General features: G+C 48.2%; 8 protein-coding genes across 8 annotated transcripts; 4 read left to right on the top strand and 4 right to left on the bottom strand.

Annotated features, from left to right (window-relative positions):
- Positions 1-2,091: 2,091 nt before the first annotated feature.
- On the top strand, positions 2,092-2,358 carry N7503_010098 (uncharacterized protein; the record flags this gene model as incomplete). Its single annotated transcript, XM_057069644.1, has 1 exon — positions 2,092-2,358. One exon carries the CDS (start codon positions 2,092-2,094, stop codon positions 2,356-2,358), a length of 267 nt encoding a protein of 88 aa, XP_056916255.1.
- A 2,328-nt stretch (positions 2,359-4,686) lies between these two features.
- Positions 4,687-6,805, bottom strand: N7503_010097 (putative bifunctional fatty acid transporter/acyl-CoA synthetase (FAT1); the record flags this gene model as incomplete). The annotated part of the gene is made up of 5 exons (XM_057069643.1): positions 4,687-4,855; positions 4,911-5,060; positions 5,112-6,258; positions 6,306-6,461; positions 6,520-6,805. The coding sequence occupies 5 exons, from the start codon at positions 6,803-6,805 to the stop codon at positions 4,687-4,689; spliced, it is 1,908 nt and encodes a 635-aa protein (XP_056916254.1).
- A 766-nt stretch (positions 6,806-7,571) lies between these two features.
- N7503_010096 (putative peroxisomal 3-ketoacyl-coA thiolase (Kat1)) lies at positions 7,572-9,092 on the top strand (the record flags this gene model as incomplete). The annotated part of the gene is made up of 6 exons (XM_057069642.1): positions 7,572-7,667; positions 7,729-7,824; positions 7,874-8,722; positions 8,776-8,840; positions 8,890-9,001; positions 9,054-9,092. 6 exons carry the CDS (start codon positions 7,572-7,574, stop codon positions 9,090-9,092), a joined length of 1,257 nt encoding a protein of 418 aa, XP_056916253.1.
- Positions 9,093-9,388: 296 nt separating this feature from the next.
- N7503_010095 (cation:proton antiporter) lies at positions 9,389-10,461 on the top strand (the record flags this gene model as incomplete). The annotated part of the gene is made up of 2 exons (XM_057069641.1): positions 9,389-9,641; positions 9,689-10,461. The coding sequence occupies 2 exons, from the start codon at positions 9,389-9,391 to the stop codon at positions 10,459-10,461; spliced, it is 1,026 nt and encodes a 341-aa protein (XP_056916252.1).
- A 1,723-nt stretch (positions 10,462-12,184) lies between these two features.
- bgt2 (GPI-anchored beta-1,3-endoglucanase EglC) lies at positions 12,185-13,531 on the top strand (the record flags this gene model as incomplete). The annotated part of the gene is made up of 1 exon (XM_057069640.1): positions 12,185-13,531. The coding sequence occupies one exon, from the start codon at positions 12,185-12,187 to the stop codon at positions 13,529-13,531; it is 1,347 nt and encodes a 448-aa protein (XP_056916251.1).
- Positions 13,532-14,102: 571 nt separating this feature from the next.
- N7503_010093 (T2 family ribonuclease) lies at positions 14,103-15,140 on the bottom strand (the record flags this gene model as incomplete). The annotated part of the gene is made up of 4 exons (XM_057069639.1): positions 14,103-14,215; positions 14,269-14,464; positions 14,539-14,833; positions 14,902-15,140. 4 exons carry the CDS (start codon positions 15,138-15,140, stop codon positions 14,103-14,105), a joined length of 843 nt encoding a protein of 280 aa, XP_056916250.1.
- Positions 15,141-16,905: 1,765 nt separating this feature from the next.
- Positions 16,906-17,893, bottom strand: N7503_010092 (short-chain dehydrogenases/reductase; the record flags this gene model as incomplete). Its single annotated transcript, XM_057069638.1, has 2 exons — positions 16,906-17,477; positions 17,539-17,893. The coding sequence occupies 2 exons, from the start codon at positions 17,891-17,893 to the stop codon at positions 16,906-16,908; spliced, it is 927 nt and encodes a 308-aa protein (XP_056916249.1).
- Positions 17,894-18,301: 408 nt separating this feature from the next.
- On the bottom strand, positions 18,302-20,095 carry N7503_010091 (DUF3176 domain-containing protein; the record flags this gene model as incomplete). Its single annotated transcript, XM_057069637.1, has 2 exons — positions 18,302-19,592; positions 19,644-20,095. 2 exons carry the CDS (start codon positions 20,093-20,095, stop codon positions 18,302-18,304), a joined length of 1,743 nt encoding a protein of 580 aa, XP_056916248.1.
- Positions 20,096-20,147: the final 52 nt, after the last annotated feature.

The raw sequence follows: 20,147 nt of genomic DNA, 5'->3' as shown, positions 1-20,147 counted from the left end.
GGGAAGATTTTAGAGAGGTGCTTTCATTCGAATAAGATGATCAGGGCAATCGTAGAACGATTTGATCAATGCGATCTGCTCCGAGCGTCTGTGTATTTAATTTTGGGGAACATGCGCTGTAGATATTGCGTAGCGGACATTGTTGCATGACTTTTGTTTATCAAGTCGACTGTCAGTTGCATTTTGATTGTATAAATACTCTTACGAGAGATCATTGATTGTTTTTACTTCACATTTCTACTTCGGATTTTTACTTCACACTATGACCCCGATTTTGTAGCATCCTAGTAGGCTTACTGTGGGTCTTGTGCCCGACCAGTTGAATAGCCTCCCACTCGACGTGAACTTGACTCCTTCAGCCATCAAGATTCCTTCTCAAAACGCCAGCCTGATACTTGAACCCCGCACTAATATCCCTTCAAGGATTCAAAAGCCCAGAGTCAAACCCTAAAATGACCGAAAATATCACAGCCAAAATTCGAACCCGCAATGCCCCGTAAAGGCCTCGAATGAGTCCACACAGGCTGCAAAACATGCAAGTAAAGCACCCCAACCCAGAGAATCCCCTAGGAATACCATGGGCAAGCGCAACAGAGATCCGAGCCCTCGAATCTTCTGTGAATACGTCGTCCCAATGCTGGCAGGTCCATCGTCATTTTGGTCAACTATAGTACCCCAAATGACAAAACACGAGCCTATAGCTAGACATGCGACTATGGCTACAAGTTCATTCTTCGAACATTCCGTTGACGTAAACCTTGCCCTACGGTTCCTGATTTGAGATTTGCATTTAGCCACTATCACCAAGCTATTACGGGAATGATTAGGGCTAGGAGCAACCTTGATCTTGATATCTTCATTACGGCTAGTATTTTTGTAATTATCATTGAGCTTTGGAGGGGTGATCCGCGTGCGGTGATGATTCATTTTGCGCATTCGAGACGAATTATGGGTTTTTATACGCCTAGAGCGGCGTTAGAGAAGGTTTTTGGGTATTTGAACTTCTTTGTTCTTCTTTTTTCGGATTTTTGGTGTGTTTCCGAGGCTGAGGTTAGGTAGGTTTGTTGTTGGTGTTGGGGACTTTGGAACGGTTGAGGAGGCGAGGGAGGTCTTGAGATTGCTTACGGGACAATGTGTGGGGCTGGGCTTTGCGAGGCTGGTCAAGGGATAGCCGAGAGATGGGATACGGCTTCAATTGAATGAAGATCTTGACGCGTGGTTTGCGAGGTTATGCTACCTTGAGCGTCGGGGTGGGCGGTTGGGGAAGGGTGGAAATCGTTTATTTGAGGCAAGATGGCTTGTATGCAAGATCTGGGCCAATGATGGGTTGAGATCGGATGCAGCACATGGTGGTCGTGAAAATCACTTTGCACGTATAGTTGGGCTTGTCACTGAGGCTGAGTCTGGGGCACGGATGTTCATGTTCTCGATGGAATTCGCGGCGATATTGCAGTTTGTGATTCGGAAATGCACGGATGAGAAGATTCGTCATGATGCTCTCACTCTGTTTGTGCGGGCTTGTTGTGCGAGGGCAAACTTGGAGTCCCAATTCTCGTCTCGTGACTAGCAGATCTACTTTGATAGCTTACCTTGCCTTCACTTTCTGACTAGTAACGATCAATAATATAAACCAGGAGATTATTGTATCTTGTAAATATTGAGGCTGCAGGGCTGTTTCCAAAGATGGAATATCAATCATTGAGTTGATCTGTTTGCAGTCTTAGGCTCCTATATTTACCAAGCCAGAGGACTGCACAAGTGAAAGCTCGAGTGGAGACACACGCAAGAAACATGAGGTTATTCCGCGTGCAAGCTTCTTTTCAGGCAGCAGGATTGTCGACTATAAAAAGAATCTCTTGCTTTTGTCTCTCCTTCTCTTCTTCTCTTCTACTACCATCCACCCACCCTTGATATTAAAATGATCTCCGGAGGTAAGGGAAAGGCGGAGGGTGCTTTCTCTTGATCATGGGTGAGTCACAGTGGAACCCTATCAAACATGATACATCGAGACTGACTTTTCTCTACAGGAACCAGGCTCAGGAGGAATATCGAAGATGAAGACAGATCATGCTGGCTACAATGACCGACAAAATGCTCATGTGGACGGAATACCAGACTGTTGCATGGTGCACTGGCCGAGAGAATCTTGAGGCCAAACCAGCTAGCTGGGCCTTGAAGCTGAAGGTCCACAGCACCTATTACAACGAGAATAAGGAAAAGTTTTCAATATCGGTCAGATCATATTCAAGACGCGCAGGGCATGAAGTGGAGTGCCAGTTTGCTCTTCGGCGAGGAGAAGTCAGAATATCCGAAAGTATGTCCGAGGGGAACCTGTTTGCCCTCCAAAGACAACATTGAAACAAGAGCGTCAAAACTTGGACCTAGAATCGAATTCAAATGGATCGGATGATTTTGGTTTCGAAACAACACAAAAGCCTACTTCCACGGGTCCGGTTCTGTCTGTGTCCGCTTTTTCTCCATTTGGACCACTGTTCCTCGTCCTGCCACGAAAGAGGAAGCTAGGCGTTCAAATCCAAAGTTTCAGACCCAGGCCTCGGTTTTTATTTTCTTTTAAGCCATCAAAGGGCGTGAAAAAAAAGCCTGAAAAAAAGCAGTGAACACAGGGGATCAAAGAAAGGCAATGATTGACAGGATATTACAAGAAGACCGTGTGGACAAGTGTCCAACAGCACGCGAAAGTCAGGGCCTATCATATCCCTCCTTCGATCCAAGAATCTCAGTTATCTGACCGCAACAGATCTTGGGTTATTGGACTATTGAGATGTTTGCCGTATTGCCTTCTGATGCGATGATGCTCAATTACGCTCAGAAGAAGTATGGCCAGGGCCGAGACAAGGGCTCATAAGAACAAAAAGAAGGAATGGAGACACCAGGCTACGACTCGGTGTACCTCCGGGAATTTGCAGTCCTAAAGCAACGCGCGATTCGCACCAAAGCGCTTGAAGCGACAGGACGAGTTGGGGCCCACTTCAAGTGCCAGAACTTTGTTTTCAAGAGGCAGGATTCAAATAATGACTTGGTGTATCACATCAAGACATAAAGAAGAATATTACGATGACCAGCAAGGCTCCCTCGAGGGTTTTTGAAGACAGCTCTCAAGGCACCATGCAGACCACATTTCGGAATGGATTAGGCTTCATGGCCGAAAAAGTCAGATATTCCGCCTCTCCTGGGACTTTAACAGAATGACCATGATTGACACAGGGGCTTGAGGATGACGCTATGGCAAAAGACTGGTTCGTGTATTGACGCGTTGTATTCAGAATGAGCTCGGCGAAACAGGAGACCTTATGCGCCATTATACGCCAATGAATCGGCCAGGACTCCCAATGCTGCCCTCCCTGCTGACGAGAACGGCCTGGAATCAAACAAGGTTTCTAATTGGAGAAAAAGAAGCCACAGATAACTTTCTCAATGCAACAACTCACCCGCGTACGACTTCATTGAAACCGCAAATTTGAGCAACACTTGCAAAATTGTTCTATTGGTCATGTTTGTTGATTCTACTACCTGATCAAGATGCAAAGGCACAATATATGGCAACTATGTTACTCAATCTGAGACTTTTGATGGCGTGCTGTAGATACCTGCCCAGGTCGACAAGTTACAGAACGGCTTGATGAAAACACAACAGCCACATCAGAAAGGCCAAAGAATCAATCGATGGGAACCTGTTTCGGATTTGCCCTCACACACATGACAGCAACCAGCAGAGATATGTGAAAGTAATCAATCATGGTTTCTATCGTTTGTCTGTGTTGCCTGGTGTTTGTGTTAGTGTTCTTTGTCCCGGGAATTGAATGGTGAGGTATCTTCGTGGTTGCCATGGCTGGAAAGTGGGTTAGGGAATTTTGAAGATTAGATTCTATCTAGATTCACTTCATTCGAAGCTAGGACGTGGACTGGTGACTCAGGACCCATTGCGGAAGAGCGTGTTCGGATGGCGACAGTACCCGAAATTTGCGGAATCGCACACCTAGAAGTCCGTGATCCGTTCGAAAACAAGGTCAAAACGATCATTGGCTTGCCGCGATGATGAAAATGCAGACTATATCATGCGAGACTTGAGAGCCACCGCAAACCAGATTTAGGCGCGGTGATGCTTGATAAAGTGATCGAAGCAGCTCGGTTCGCTACACACCTTGAACAACCACAAAGGGACTTTGTGGGCAATGCTTCCCCAGAGGGCATGGAATCGCAATTCTGCTCATTGAGCCCTATCACAGATGTGAAGTTGCTGATCGAGCCAGCGAAAAAGATGCATTCGAGATCACCAGAGCTCAAATTTAAAGCAAATAGAATCAGCGAAATTTTCGCATATCCGGCTTAGAGCACTGTCGGCTCCAAACATATGTTCCTACTGAAGTCAAGCAGGCGTCTGATCTTGACGAGGGTTTCATTTATTTCTACTCTCCAAATCGGGGCTTGATAACTTCCCCGCTCAGCCTCGCGCCCCGCGTTCACAAAAGTTGACGCCATTCTTCCTTCCACAAACTTTTGACAAAGATTGAGGATGTCCTTGAAATACCGCATCACTTGAGAAGGAAAACAAATGCCATGACCTCAGTACCTTGGGCACAGACTATAAATTCTGGTAACAAAATATACATGCTCTATTTATCTATATACTCGCATCATGGTATCTTAATTGAACAAACCAAGCGCTCACAGCTTAGCCCTGCCTGTCTCAATCTCAGACCAACCTGACTCATTGAGTCTCTCATACTTGGTTCCATTCAACCAGTAGAGGCTGTCTGTTGAGTCTTTGCGGGGATCCCAGCCCTTCTTGGCTAGATCACCCTTGGCCTGCTTGAAAGTGACACCTGTCGCGACCCTGATCTCCACGTCAGTTTTTGCGTTTGCATATTTAAGAAAAAAAAAGAACTTACTTCTCAATCAAACGGACAAGTCGGGGGAAGGCGTATGATGGGACACCCTTCTTCTTTAACTCAGGGTAAAGTTTGGCAGCAAAGATATCCTGGAAGGCAGCAGATTGATCTTCCAAGGTGATTCCAGCAGCACCAGCCTGGCCATCGTATCTGGAGGGTATTAGTGATACTTCGTTCAATAGCGTCATTGATCAAACATACCCGGAAAGTTTCACACCATAAACCACGGCATCATGAACGCCTTCAATACGACAGATGTGATCACGAATCTCACCCGCACTAACATTCTCGCCCTTCCAGCGGAAGGTATCACCAACACGATCCTGAAATCTGACCCACCCAGACCAGTCCTGAACAACAAGATCACCTGTGCGCTGGAACAAATCGCCCTTCTGGAATACATCGCGCAGCAATTTACCCTCGGTAGCCTCCTCATTACCCAGATACTCAATCAACAGGCCGCGATCACGCACACGTCCAATCGCCTCACCTTCCTCACCCAGGCTGGCACGAACACAGAATCCAGTCTTAGGGTCCCGCCACGGCATCTCAGTATCGGTATCATACTTCACAATGAAGTTATCATCCTCCAAAGACCGACGGATGGGGCCAGAAAAGCCCACTTTCCCGGCACCCCAGACACCCTCGCCATGATTATCGAATTTAGCAACTCCCTCCGTGGAACGGTAGAACTCGCGAATTTCAGGCACATTGAATCGTGACTTGAACTTTTCCCAGATCTCGGCACGGAGTCCGTTGCCTGAAGCAACGATACAGTTGTGCTTGGCATCATATGGCGACGGAGGTGTAGAAAGAAGGTAGCGACAGAGTTCACCAATGTACAGGATACGCGTGGCACCGGAGTCGTGGACATCTTTCCAGAACTGTGAGGCCGAAAATTTCCGGCGGAGACAGAGTGTGCCGCAGTTTCCGACCGAGTAGCACAATCCAGTGAAGAATGCTGTGCCGTGGAAAAGGGGCAAAGATGAATATGTGCGTAGGGGATAGTACTTGGATTTGTTATTGGCGTCGCTCGAAAGAGGGTTAGATGTGACTACTGCGAGCATGTTTCGCACTGCGCAGGCCTTAGGCTTTCCTGTTGTGCCCGAGGTGTAGATAAGAGCTGTCAAGTCCTTAAGTGTGCGCTTGGCTGGCTTCAAGCCTGTTGTAGAGTATCCTTGCAGGTCTGATGCTGTGATGAGTTCCACTGGGCCAGTGGAGATGCCCTCGAAGGATGTAAGACCGAATGATACGTGTGGTAGATCAACGCAAACATGTTGGGCCAAATCGGGTGTTGAGATAATGCACTTAGAGCCAGAAACATTGAGACAGTGAATAAAAGTGTCATCTGAATTTATTAGCAAGTATCCTTGCGCATCGAGACAGGTGACTTACCCCGCAAATTGGTGTTGATCATGGCGGCCACGGCGCCCAACTTTGACAGCGCATACAGTGTCACCACCATTTCCGGGGAATTGGTAGTGAACACACCAATGAAATCACCAGCCTTAATCTCCCGCTCGTGCAACACAGCAGCAAATTTGTCAACCACTAAACAAGAGAAAAGTCAGCCGTCGACTGCGTTTTGAAGCAGATGGAGGATACGCACAGTCTTTCAATTGTGTGTACGACCAGGTTTTATGCTCAAACCAGAGAGCATCTGCCCCTCCCTGACCCTCGACCTCAACTACCCGCTCGAGCAGCTTGTAAATAGTGGGAGATTCGCCTAGCTGGCCAATGCGCTCGCCAAGTCGCTTGCCAAATGCCTTGTCATTGAAATGGGCAGACAGGTCTGTGGAGATTGAGAACTTCGCATTAAGGTATGCCCCGGCAGCGACGGACAGAGCCGACGCCATTGCCACGGCGGGCACACTCGCTTCAGCGAACAGATTCATTGCGTCCAAGGGAGCGCAGATGTTTCCAGTCGGTGCAAATGAGGTTCAATCGCCGAGTAAATCTCGGAGCAGCTGGGACAATGATTCTAGACACGCTTCGCACGATTGTTGCAAATGTGAAGTCTGGGGAAATCGTTGGGAAGTTATAAAAGAGACCCACCCCCCCACAATGGTGAGCTCAAGACGGAAGCTGGCTAGATATGATCTGCCGTTCGTGACGGGGCTAGCAAGGGTGGATTGGTACGGCAAACTCAACTTGTCACCTAAATATTATACCCCGATCTTGGCGCGGTTTACCCCGGTATTAGCTTGACCGGATACCATTACGACTTTTCAGTTAGAATATACCACATGATACTTCAATGGTCGCTATAAGATGTCTCTTATACACAAGTTTAGTGTTTTCTACAAGATACCCGACATCGGCTTCACCAGCGTAATCTACGTTATACAGCTATTGAAACAATATTATGACATACGTAAGCCGGCCGCCTTGTAATATACGCCATGACACCAATGAGAGCCCCCATAATCAGCCGAGGACTCCCAAATACACGTATCATACACCCGTCTCCGTAATCGCAACGGCATTTCCTTCGGTTGCAAAGCAAGCACGGCCTCCGATGCCGAGATGCCGGTGCTCAAGGAGCCGCGGTCCAAATCTTGCCCCACGTTCTGTAACCCCGGATACTAAATAAAAAAGGCCGACCCGTCCAATGTAGCTGTCCTTTCCTACGTTATTTCTCCAAAACATCTATATCCCAAAATGTCGTCCCCCCAGCAGCGTTTATCCTCGGTCGGCAACCAATTGGCTCTGCCTTCGGCCAAGCAGCGCCTTCTCGCAAAGAACCCCGACGATGTCGTAAGTGCAGGTCGTACATTCATATACAAACAGGCAACTAACCGCACCCTTTTCTTACCAGGTCATCACTTACCTTGCGCGTACACCGCTCACCAAGGCCCGCAAAGGTGGCTTGAAGGACACCAGCATCGACACCCTCCTTGTCTCGTTGCTCACCGTGAGTGCCCCGACATAATAAATAAAAGAAATTCAATTAACACACATAGACCGTTCGCGAAAACTCCAAGATCGACCCCAACCTCGTCGAAGATGTCAGCGTCGGTAACTGCCTCGCCCCAGGCGCCGCCTATGTCGCGCGCTCCGCCGTCCTGGCCGCCGGATTCCCTGTCACAACAGCCGCCTCAGTCTGCAACCGTTTCTGTTCCTCCGGTCTCCTCTCCATCCAAAACATTGCCAACCAGATCATCGCCGGCTCAATCGATGTCGGAATTGCTGTCGGAGCCGAGAGCATGAGCACAAACGCCGACGGCGGTGCCCCCGAGATGACCGAGCTTATCACCAAGCACCCCATCGCATCCCAGAACTCCCAGCCCATGGGCCAGACATCCGAGAACGTCGCGGCGCAATTCAACATCTCGCGCGAGCAGCACGATAAGTTCGCTGCGGCTAGTTACCAGAAAGCCGAGCGTGCGCAGAAGGCTGGCTGGTTTGAGGATGAGATCGTGCCTGTCAAGACTCAGATCAAGGACCCCAAGACTGGCGAGGTGAAGGATGTTATTGTTGACCGGGATGATGGCATTCGGTACGGTACTACTGCTGAGGGACTGGGCAAGATTCGCTCTGCGTTCCCCCAGTGGACTCCTAGCGCTACTACAGGTGGTAATGCTAGTCAGATCACTGATGGTGCTGCTGCTTTGGTTTTGATGAAGCGGTCCCGCGCTCTGGAGCTTGGCCAGCCTATTGTTGCTAAGTTCTGTGGTGCTACTGTTACTGGACTTGAGCCTAGAATTATGGGTATTGGGCCATCTCTTGCTATTCCTAAGATTCTGGGCAAATTCAACTTGTCTAAGGATGATGTTGATATCTTCGAGATCAACGAGGCCTTTGCTTCTATGGTGAGTTTAAAAATCTTCTATTTGATCTGAATTCATACTAATATCTTTGCTAGGGTGTCTACTGTGTTGGCAAGTTGGGTCTCGATGAGGCCAAGGTCAACCCGCGTGGTGGTGCTATGTAAGTGATTTGCATACTCTCCAAGTTGAGTATATCTAACAATTTCTAGTGCCTTTGGTCACCCTCTCGGCGCGACAGGTGCCCGCCAGGTTGTTACAGCGCTGTCGGAGCTGCGTCGCCAAGACAAGCGCATCGCTGTGACTTCGATGTGTGTGGGAACTGTAAGTCTGCTCTTCAACATATTTCATCGATATATACTGACAGTTTCAATAGGGTATGGGTATGGCCGGTATCTTTGTTTCGGAGCATTAGTTTTGCGATCATCGGATCAAATCTGTTTTATAGTCTTGTACATACCCTACGAACATCATTTTGAACACAACATCGTCATCTTCCACTAGAAGGTTGTAAACATCTGCCTTCACGAGCCATCTGAGATCTTAGTCAGCATACTTCAGATTCATTCGATCGCATAAATCATGTACCGAGTACATTCTAAACAAACCCCAAACTCGGGGTATTTCCCTGTCAAAACGCTCGCTATTTTCCCAGGATTTATTTCATGCTACCAAAATAAAATTCGCGCAAATTGCGCCACGAACATCCAGATGGCTGGGAGCACAGACGCAGCGTTCGCGTATACCGAGTCGTCAATCACCACTTTACTCAGCTGGACGGCATTCCTACTAGCTCTCAACCTGATGATTGTCGCCCTAGACAAGCTCATTTCCTGTGGCCTGATTGGCCAGCTATTAATTGGGATCCTTTGGGGCACGCCTGGTGCAAAATGGTTCGACCACGAGGCAGAGGCAGTTAATCAGAAATTGGGCTACTTAGGCCTGATAATGTTGGTATATGAGAGTAGGTTTCAGCTCCATGCATGTTCAGACTCTTTCTCGTAATAGCAGGTGGCCTATCGACATCAATGAAGTCCGTCAAGGCCAATCTTTTTCTCTCCATATGTGTTGCACTCACGGGGATCGGTGCTCCGATTGGCTTGTCCTTCATTCTCAAAGAATTGGTCTCCGCAAGCTCTGTCCAAGCATTTGCCGCTGGTGCGGCTCTCAGTTCAACGAGTTTAGGAACGACCTTCATTACTCTATCTAGCACAGAACTGATTGCTACGCATCTGGGAACTGTCACAACTACTGCCGCAATGCTAGATGATGTTATAGGCCTCGTCATGATACAGGCGATTTCCAGTCTTGGGGTAACAGACGCATCTTTCAATCCAACAACGGTCATTCGACCAGTCTTCGTGTCTCTTGGATTTGCACTTGGTATCCTTCTTGGGTGCAATTTCTGCCTTGGACCATTATTAAAAAGGGCCCTCGTGGCAAAGCATAGGGCGCTGGATTTCGTGGCAACGATGCAATTTGCGTTCCTTGTGCAGACGGTATCTTTGGTCGGAATTGTTGCAGGGGCTTCTTATGCAGGCACTTCGAGTCTCTTTGCTGCCTATCTGGCGGGTGTGATTGTCTCCTGGTTTGATGTGTTGGTCGTGGAGTCGAAGGAGACGCCTGTCTCTGATGGATTGCAGTCAGAAGCGAGGCATTCACAGAACTCGCAGGATAAGGAGAGGCCAACAGGGACGAAGGTGTATGAACAGTATTATAAGGAGCCTGTGGGTCGGATCATGATCCCGCTGTTCTTTGTCAGTCTTCATGCTCTCTATACTTGAAACATACTAATATGATAGATAGGCTTCAATTGGATTCGCAATTCCCATCACAGAGATGTTCCAAGGAAGTATAGTATGGCGGGGTATCATCTATGCTTTACTGATGGCATTTGGAAAGATGCTAACAGGGTTATGGCTGGTGCGCTTCTCCTCGAGTGCCGTTTCTGATATGGTGAAAACGATTAGAAAGCCACTTTCTTATGTTCGTTACATTTTTGCTCGACCAAGCTGCCCTAAAAATAAAGGCCATCCAGGAGAGAGGTCTAAGGAGGTCAATCTAGCAAAATCCACAAGGCCGGGCCCGAGCCCGAGCCCGAGGCATAGCCCAATAATCCACAATAGGGGCGAAAACGCAGCTTTATTCGATAGTACCCTTAACCAGGGGTATCAGGTACCCACCCAGACTACTGAATCAGCGACGACAGTCAGGCTACCCCCTAAATCCAAGGCCTTGTATCCGGCATCTATACTAGGTCTAGTCATGGTCGCTCGAGGGGAAGTTGGATACCTGATTGCGTCACTTGCGCAAAGCCAAGGGATCTTCTCTGCAGGAACAGAAGCGACGGATTCATCGGAGACATATTTGGTAATCATCTGGGCGATCACGATTTGTACATGCATTGGACCCGTTTGCGTCGGGACCCTTGTTCGACGGGTTAAGAAACTGCAGGGCACTAGAGGGAGTTCTGGGGCGGATCCATTAGGGATTTGGGGTATCTAATTTGGGAACGGAGTTCACAATAATAGCACAGACTAGAGATTTTGACAGATTCGATCCAATATTAAGATGAACGCGGATCATAAAAGGAGGGAAGAATAGGCTAGACCGTAAGAGATCAAGACGCAATAGGCCGATGGAGTCTAGAATGCACATCATTGCTATGAGCGGCAGAATCGGAAATTCACCGCCACAACCGGTAACTGATGCCTGTGATGTAAGGCAGGATTTACAGGTACCGATGGACCCAAACGGGAATAGCGCGCAGGATGATCCCGATCACAAAGCCAAATCACATTGTGATTCGTTGCATGTGTGGCTTCGCTCATCTTCTAGAGGTATTTGAAACATGTGGCTGATCATTACGGAGTCAGTAATAATACATAAATTGACTTGCAATTGCTTCACTTAAAAGTGTCTTAGAAACTCGGGCAGTCCCGTGTGCCGAGGCTTCCGGGAGCCAAACAGGAGTTGGCTTCTGGCAAAAAATTCGAACACCCTCATCCATGGATGCATAGGGGAGTTCAGGTGGATCGAGGGTTACAGGGACTTTGTTCTACGAGTCAGATTTTGTGGACGAATGCAAACTTTAATGGATATGCCAACCAGCAGCGAAAGAATATATCCGGGGCCAACAAATGACACAATAGGAATCCGTTCTCCGTCTGCCAGGGCACAAACCCACCTTCCAGGCGATCATTGGATGTCGAGTATTTTTGGAAACTACTAGACCAATAAGCAGGAAGGGACAAGAGACAAGCAAACGTGTCGCGCCCCACTTCAGGTTCCATTCGACTACACAGTGGCGTTGTCTAGACCGGATGCGATGCCCTACCTTTTTTTTCATTTCCCCAGATACATATTCATTCCCTTTTCTCTCTTTCCTTTCATCTCTCTTTCTTCAAAAATCAACTTTCTTTTTCCTTGTGACACTCTTTTTTTCACATACACAGTCATTCTTTGCAAATAAACTTGCTACACATTCTTTATATTTTCACTTTCATCATGCAGATGAAGCAGATTCTCGCTTTGGCCCTGTCCATTGCCTCCGCTGAGGCCGCCTACAAGGGTTTCAACTATGGCTCTACCAACGAGGATGGTAGCACCCGCTACAAGGCCGACTTCGTTTCCCAGTTCAAGAACGCCAAGAACCTGGTTGGCACTTCCGGCTTCACCAGCGCCCGTCTGTACACTATGATTCAGGGTGGCACCACAAACACTCCCATTGAGGCTATCGAGGCCGCCATTGAGGAGGAGACTTCCCTGCTGCTCGGTCTCTGGACCTCCGGTGGTAACATCGACAACGAGATCGCTGCTCTGACATCTGCCATCAGCACCTACGGTACCTCCTTCACCAAGCTGGTTGTCGGTATCTCCGTCGGTTCTGAGGATCTGTACCGTAACTCCGTCACTGGTGTTGAGTCCGATGCTGGCGTCGGCATGAACCCCGATGACCTGATCAAGTGCATCGAGTCCGTCAAGAGCGCTATCTCCGGCACCACCCTGAGCAGCGCCACCATCGGTCACGTCGACACCTGGGACGCCTGGACCAACACCTCCAACTCTGCTGTCATCAGCGAGATTGACTGGCTCGGCTTCGACACCTACCCCTACTACCAGACCACCGATGAGAACGACATCGACAACGCCCAGGCCCTCTTCGATGAGGCTGTCGCCAAGACCAAGGCCGTCGCTGATGGTAAGGAGATCTGGGTGACTGAGACTGGTTGGCCCGTTAGCGGTGACTCTGAGAACGAGGGTGTTCCTTCCGTCGCCAACGCCAAGAAGTACTGGGACACTGTCGGTTGCTCTCTCTTCGGTACCACCAACACCTGGTGGTACATCCAGCAGGATTACGGTGCCAGCCCCTCCTTCGGTATTGTCGGCGAGACCCTGAGCACCACCCCCCTGTTCGACCTCACCTGCCCCAACTCCACCACCACCAGCACTAGCACCTCCGCCACCGCCTCCGCCACCGGCAAGACCTCTGGCAAGTCCTCCACCGGCTCCTCCACTGGCTCCAGCTCTGGCGCCAAGGTCTCTGGCTTCTCTGCCGGCCGCAAGGGTAACGGCACTGCTGCCGCTTCCGGTTTCCGCTCCATGACTGCCTCCGTTCCCCTGGCCTCCGCTTCCGGCTCCAGCTCCTCCGTGTCTGGCTCCAGCTCCTCCGGCTCCGGCTCCAGCTCTTCCGGTTCCAGCTCCAGCTCTGGCGTCTCTGGCTCCAGCTCTGGCTCCAGCTCCTCCAGCTCTGCCTCTGCTTCCTCCACTGCCTACACTGGTGCTGCCACCCGCCCCGCTGGCTCCATCTTCGGTGCCGTCGTCGCTGCCCTCGCTCTCGCGATCGCTGTCTAAGTGCCTCTAATTAGGCGTTTGGAGTGAAGGACTAGGTCACATATTAGTAACTAGATGTTTGCCGGAGTCTTTTGGGTAATGATTACCTGGGTATTTATGGGGTATTCGATTCTTACCTTCGTTTACAGATGTACTTCTTAGAATTTATTTGAACTTTTGACTTCGGCATTATCTCGATATTGGCGTCCGTTTAGACTGGTAATTGCTCTAATGCAAAGAAATTTCTCTTTTTACTCCATGATCTCTCCTATATAAGAACATATGTATTTCATTCGTAAATCCCACGGATTGTGTAGAACTCGACCTCAAAATTTACTTCCATGATAAGGTTGCGGCTTGAACTTTCATACGGGCCGATCACTACCAGAACCACATTCCCAGCAAATGCTGTCAAAAAACTCAAAAGTATCTTCCGTAAACTTAATTCATGCGCATGAATTTCAAACGAGTGTATAGAATTGGATTGAAGCGACAAATCAACTGCAATAAAACTTCACAGCCCGACACTGCCCCCTTTTATATTCCTCCTCTCAAACTCATCACAACACAAGACACATAGTATGGTTCGAATCTAAGCCTTGCGTCCACGGCCACGGTGGCTAGTTCCAGCCCTCTTGACCTTCTTAGAGCTGCTGCTCTTGGGAACATACTTAATACCCTTGGTAGGGCAGTCAGAGTCCTCGACTAAGGAAAAAATTAGCATCAATGCGTATATGCGAAAGAACAGATCAACTTACGAGGGGTAGAAGGCTCGTAGGTACCGTTGACAGCACTACCATAAACATTGAAGTAATAGTACACCTCGTAAAGGTAATCATCGTCACACAGCAGAGTAACTTCGTATCCACCGTGGATATCACCAAGGGCATCCTGAATCTCAGCAAGAGTGTAGGTCGCATCTTCGGTAGGAGTAATTCCAGCATCGGACAGAGCCTGTGATTAATTATGAGTAATCAAACAAATACTAGACACTGAATGTGCAAGGAGAGGGACAAGAGAATAATTACCGTGTACGTATCCAGAGTCTTGAACAGATCAACAACCTGCTGGAAGAAGTCACCAATTTCCTCGTTATCAGTGTAATCGGTGTAGCAGCTCGGCTCAATGGTGTTAATGCAAGTTCCGTGCGTGTTCCACTCATGGGCCCAGAACTCATTCGCGGACTCGTCGTCGCTGAGCCAGTATGTGTTCATGTACTCGAGTAGCTCGGTACGATCCTGGTCCTCGAGGATGGTCTCGATATCGGAGGCTTCGCGGGAGGTGTCACAGTCCTCACCGTAGTCACCATCACAGTAGTCGGGCCTTGGACATGTCAGAAACCAGATCAAATATGCTGAGAGTACTAATATCAGAAGCATAGGAGAGCATACCAGAGACCGTGAATAGTCCACGAGTCAGTGGGACCGACAGAGGGGTCAGTATCCCAGAATTGAACCTGGAGCAAGGAACCACCAGGGTAGTTGAAGCAGCACATATCAGAGACAGCAGTCGTGTTGTGGCAGCTCAGAACTTCAGTGCTGCTGTCACAGGTAACGAGACCAGCTTGGGCTCCCATAAGAAGATCCATAGCGGCCAAGGCCAACAAGCCTCGCGGGGTGTAAGAAGACATAGTGTTTGGAATGCGATCAATGGATTCAATTGACTTGTCTGTTGTTCTAACTTGGGTCAAAGATGGCTACTTATACGTAAACGAGCACTGAGATCACCCCAGGACTGAAGCTAAGTATTTCGTGCTTCATGCAATGCAACTGAACCAGGAACGCCAATCGGGTGCAGATAACCAACACACATATGAAGAAAGAGATCTGATACGCTGGATAAGATGAAAGCGGGTAAGTCGTCAAATCCACCGCATCGTCCTGTAATCGAATGAATTAGAAGCGGTTATATATTTCTGCACAATATGCACCCTGAACACTAGATGCAGCCGTGAAGGACTCGGCGCGGGATGGCGCCGACGGACGCCCGGGCATCTTGCTGTGGGGTGATCTCTAATCGGCTAATTCATGCAGACCTAACTTGGAACTGGGGACGTGGGTTGATGCTCGCTAATTTGTCGTCATACTATTTCTATGACGCAGGATTGGCACACGTGCGTTGTTTGGTAGGGCTTCGGGGTTGATGGGCTGTTATTGACGATGTGCCTTAATGTTATGATGGCGCCCCACACGAACTAAGTCTTGACGAGGACGCCACTTTGCATGTGGACACGTCAGCATACAGGGACTGTGCCATCATTGGTGGATTTGTGTAGAGTTCGAGGGGTAAGCATTAAATCGGAAAGCCATTTTCAAAAATTCCTCTAGTAATTGTTTCGACGATACTCATTCCTTCTAGAATGCGAGTATAAATTCAGCCATTGAGCTTGGGCCGCTGGAAATGTTTATTGAAACCTAATATAAAGTACTGTACTCACGAATAGCATCTCAATAAGGGTTTGACAGTGTCGATCACATCGCTTAGAAGCAGACCCTCTCGAAAGCAGCCACAACGGCGCACCTGAGCAGATAAGGGTCTTTCCAAATACTCCAAAGCCTAATTGTTATTGTTATTGTTTTTCTAATTAATATCCAGCGGGGCCCCACTGTAAGCCAGGGTCCCTATGGCCTCTCGTGGGGTATAGAGACATGCTAAATCAAGGAGTTATGGATAAACGTGCGCCCTTGGAAAGTATTCTACTAGAATAGTGGGACTTGAAGACTGTACAAATGCAGCTCGACTTTAACACGTGCGACGTGCACAGGGGAGCAAGCTATCTAGAGGAACCTGAGCTGGACGGTGTCAATGACCGGGTAAACACTCGGCAGGGTCTACTGTCAAGGGCTCCACGTCAGGTGCTTTGAAATGATATCTAGAAAATAGTATGCATATGAATTCCGGTTATTTAATTTCTCAGTCAGTGGTGTGTTATATGGAGAAGAAAATTTTGGTTGAGATTCTGGGCGATGTTGATGAGGCCATGCACAAGGTACCTACCTGTCAAGTACCCAGAAGTCCTATAGATCCCGGAATTTGATACCCGGATGAGTTGATATCTGCTTTATATCTAGCATTTTTTGGATCGACAGTTCAATATGATCACCTATATCGGACAGCTGACGGTCTCTTCAGACTAGATGTTTTAAGTTATTGAGTGACCCTAATCCCGTTGATCTTGACTTCAGTCAATATTAGCGTACTTAATGGCAGAATGAGGATGAGCCATGGGACCCACAAGGATGATTTAGATACAGCAATAAGCGACAATCATACTGTTTAGCCTCAGTTTCCCTTGTATTTCTCGTTGAATAACACATCCTTAACTGAAGTCAACTAAAAGACCAACTCCAACTCGCGCCATACAGGATCGCATAGAAAATACATAGATATCATCACTAAGCAAGCTTCTCAAAAGTATCCAGGGTGTGCTTCCAAACAATGGTCGGGAAATCCTTCTCCCGAAGCTCAGTCATGATCGCCTCGTTGGTAAGATCCTTTCCATCGTAGTTTAGAATATAAGAGCCGTTACCGGAAGCATCCTTAGACTTGAACTGCTCAGCAGTAGAGAGGTATATGTGCCACTCTCCACTCTCAGAAGCAGACATGGACAGGGGTGTGCTCAGGAATCCCACGATCGAACCGAAAATAGGTCCCAAGAACTTCTTGAACAGTGGTGTCGACACAACACCTGGGAAGCCGTGGATGAAGCTGATGGAAGGGTTCTCCGATGCAAGTTTCTCGTGTGCAACTGAAACCATACTTGAGGCGTAGCCAGCACCTCCAGTGAAAGACCAGCTCTTCTTAAGGTCGAGGTTGTCCTCCTCAATCTTGATCTCCTTGCCACCACCGAGGATGCTAACAACGCGTGGGGATTTAGATGCCTCGAGGGCGGGAGTAAGATTTTGGATGAATCGCATACGGCTGTAGTAGCGGAGAATGTGATTGACATCGATGTTGTTATCACCCTCTGTATAAATTAGATTTGGGTCATTTTTATAGTTTTCACTTATGGAAGAAGCTTTGCTTACCAATTTTGCTGAATGAAAGTCCTCCAATAGTCATAAAAAGGAGATCCAGAGATGACAACTCCGGCTTGAGCTTCTGGCACACGGCATCTACTTCGCGTAGGTGGGATGCATCCGCAGAGAGGAAAGAGTAAGTGCCATTGTTGTTGGCGGACTTCAACTCCTGCATAACCTCAGCACCTTCCTTCTCATTGCGACCAACAATGTAAATGGTTGGGGTAGCGACAGCAGCAGCCAGCTTAACGGCGGTGCTTCTTCCGATACCGCCAGTACCTCCAACGAAGAGCGCCACCATATTAGGGCGGGCAGTCTTCAAGGTCGCATTCCAGTTACGGATCTGGGTAAGTGTTTGAGCCATGGCGATGAACGGAGTAGTGATTATTAAGCTCAAGTTCGTAGGCAAAGTAGTTCAAAATCCCTTAATTCAGAGCGAGGAGGCGTCGAATATATGTAAGCGTAAGAGGCGATTTGAGCTTAGAGTCGGACGGAGCACGATTTGATTGGCCAACGAGACCCACTATTCATTCTTAGCGTGCGGAATTCCGCTTCACGGTTTTTTTTTTTTCCATTTGTAAGCCTCGAGGCTCCGGATATTTATGCAGAGTTTAGAGGCTCTATTTCGCTTATTTGCCTCTTTCCTTTGACAAGGGTTTGATATGCACTATTCACCTTTGTAATATACTTTAGGTTGGATGAATTATGTACTAGGATGTCGTTAGACTTATAAAATGAGTGTGCAACACTTGGATAATATGTAACGTTGCAGTTATCGTCGCGAAGTCGGCACAGCTTTCAATCTAACTCCCTCCGGAGTTGTCTCCAGCCAGACTTCCATATTCCTCGACGTGTTCTCCATGCCCTTCAGAGTCGGATCCGATCGTAGCGGAAGTGGCTCATCAATCAACAGCTCCGAGAAAAGAAGAGCCAGAGGCGACGATTTCCAGATATATTGGTTTCTTGTATGCATGATTGTAATGATCATGAAAGTCATACTTAGAACAACCAAGGCCCCTGGGAGAATCATCCATTTCCAGCTCACGCGGATGAATGACTGAGTGGTCCACGGGATTCCGTTGACTTTCTCTTTACAGACATTGGACCGCGCATTGATGGTAAGCGTAGTAGCTAGTGCTTGAAAGACTGAGTTAATGTCCGTGTAATTGCCTTCGACTCCGTACAGAGCTTGGATGACATTGGAAGACCAGCTTGGTCTATTGCTTATAAAGAGCGAGCCGTGGCCGTGGAGAAGTGGGGAGATCGAGTTCGACATTGCTAAGCGACTAAGCCAGTTGACGTTGTATGAGCAGTCGTCGGTGCTGTTGTATGGCTTTTCAAGTCGTGTTCCATTGGTATAACATGTGTCTGGCGTTAGGGAGAAGTTTTCGAGGACCGAAGAAGTATTCGCTGTGGTGGAGAAGGCGGTTCGGTTTTCTGAGAATGTGCCGCCCTGCACGGTTGCGTGGTATGTGTCGACACAGAAGAAAAGCGCACATTCAGTTGCGCTTACTTGAGGTGGGACCCCGTAGCCCGATGCACTAATTGCAGTAAAGTTGAGAATCGAAGCTTTGTCCTTCGTGTCTAATTTGATAAGGTTTCGTGATGATGTTGAGTTCATCAAGTACATCCCGTTTATAGAAGTTGAGAACATGAGTCCGTTGGGTAATTTGTAGTTGTAAGTAGGTTCACTGGGGATAATCGCGGACTTCGAGAGCGTCAGGGAGTCTGTAATGTTCGCACAACGGCTACAGAATCCCAGGGATTGATATGGTGCAAAGGTGCAGTTTCCGGTCGGACAGTCCATCATGATACTTTTTCTGTTCGGACTGGATGTTTGAAAGATGCCAGAGTAGATGGCTCCAAGTGATGCAAGTGGTACCTGGTTCATACCAGGACCGGCGCCTTCACCATAATCCGTATATGTGCTGGTGTTGCAGACTTGTACGGAAGAGTGACCCGGGGCATGAATCGGTCGCTCTTTGACAGACATGACTTGCTGAACAAATGGATCGGTAGCAGTGGATATAACCAGTACCAAACATCCAAACGTGATGAGGTGCCTAAAAAGAATAAGTGTTCGGGTTCCAAAAATGAGATTCACCACATCTTACCGAGGCATAGTTCTGCAAAGAACAAGAAGAGATCCCATAGCCCCACGACTTCCAGCGTCAAGAAGAGGTAGATCACTCAACTTGTTCCCACCACGAAACCACGACCATTTGAGCTGGGCCAAGCCCTCGGCCACAATGAAAGCCATAGAAGCTTTCATAACCGTGCTTAAAACGGATACTAGCGCGTTGAGAGTAATGCCATAGGGCCAGTCAGGCATTGGCCTTCCGTCATAATACCAGAGAACCACAATAATAGCAATGAAAAACACAATCGATGTGAGACAACTCAGAATTTCCAAGGTCCAGCTTGATGCCCAGAATGGCTGTGCCTGAGACTGTAGAAACACCTGCTCGGCTGACGATAAGGGTCGCGCTTTTGTCCTTGTCGCATTCTGGGGTTCATCCTGCAGTGGAACGTATGAGAGCCTGTACTCTTCCTTTAGAGGGTTCATTTCTATGAACCTTCAGAAACAGGGACTAGTACTGTAAATTAATTGCAGGCCA

Source organism: Penicillium pulvis, assembly GCF_028828015.1.
Source record: "Penicillium pulvis strain IBT 33274 chromosome Unknown scaffold_8_segment0_segment0, whole genome shotgun sequence".
Taxonomy (NCBI): domain Eukaryota; kingdom Fungi; phylum Ascomycota; class Eurotiomycetes; order Eurotiales; family Aspergillaceae; genus Penicillium; species Penicillium pulvis.
This window is presented reverse-complemented; position numbering and strand designations above follow the sequence as displayed.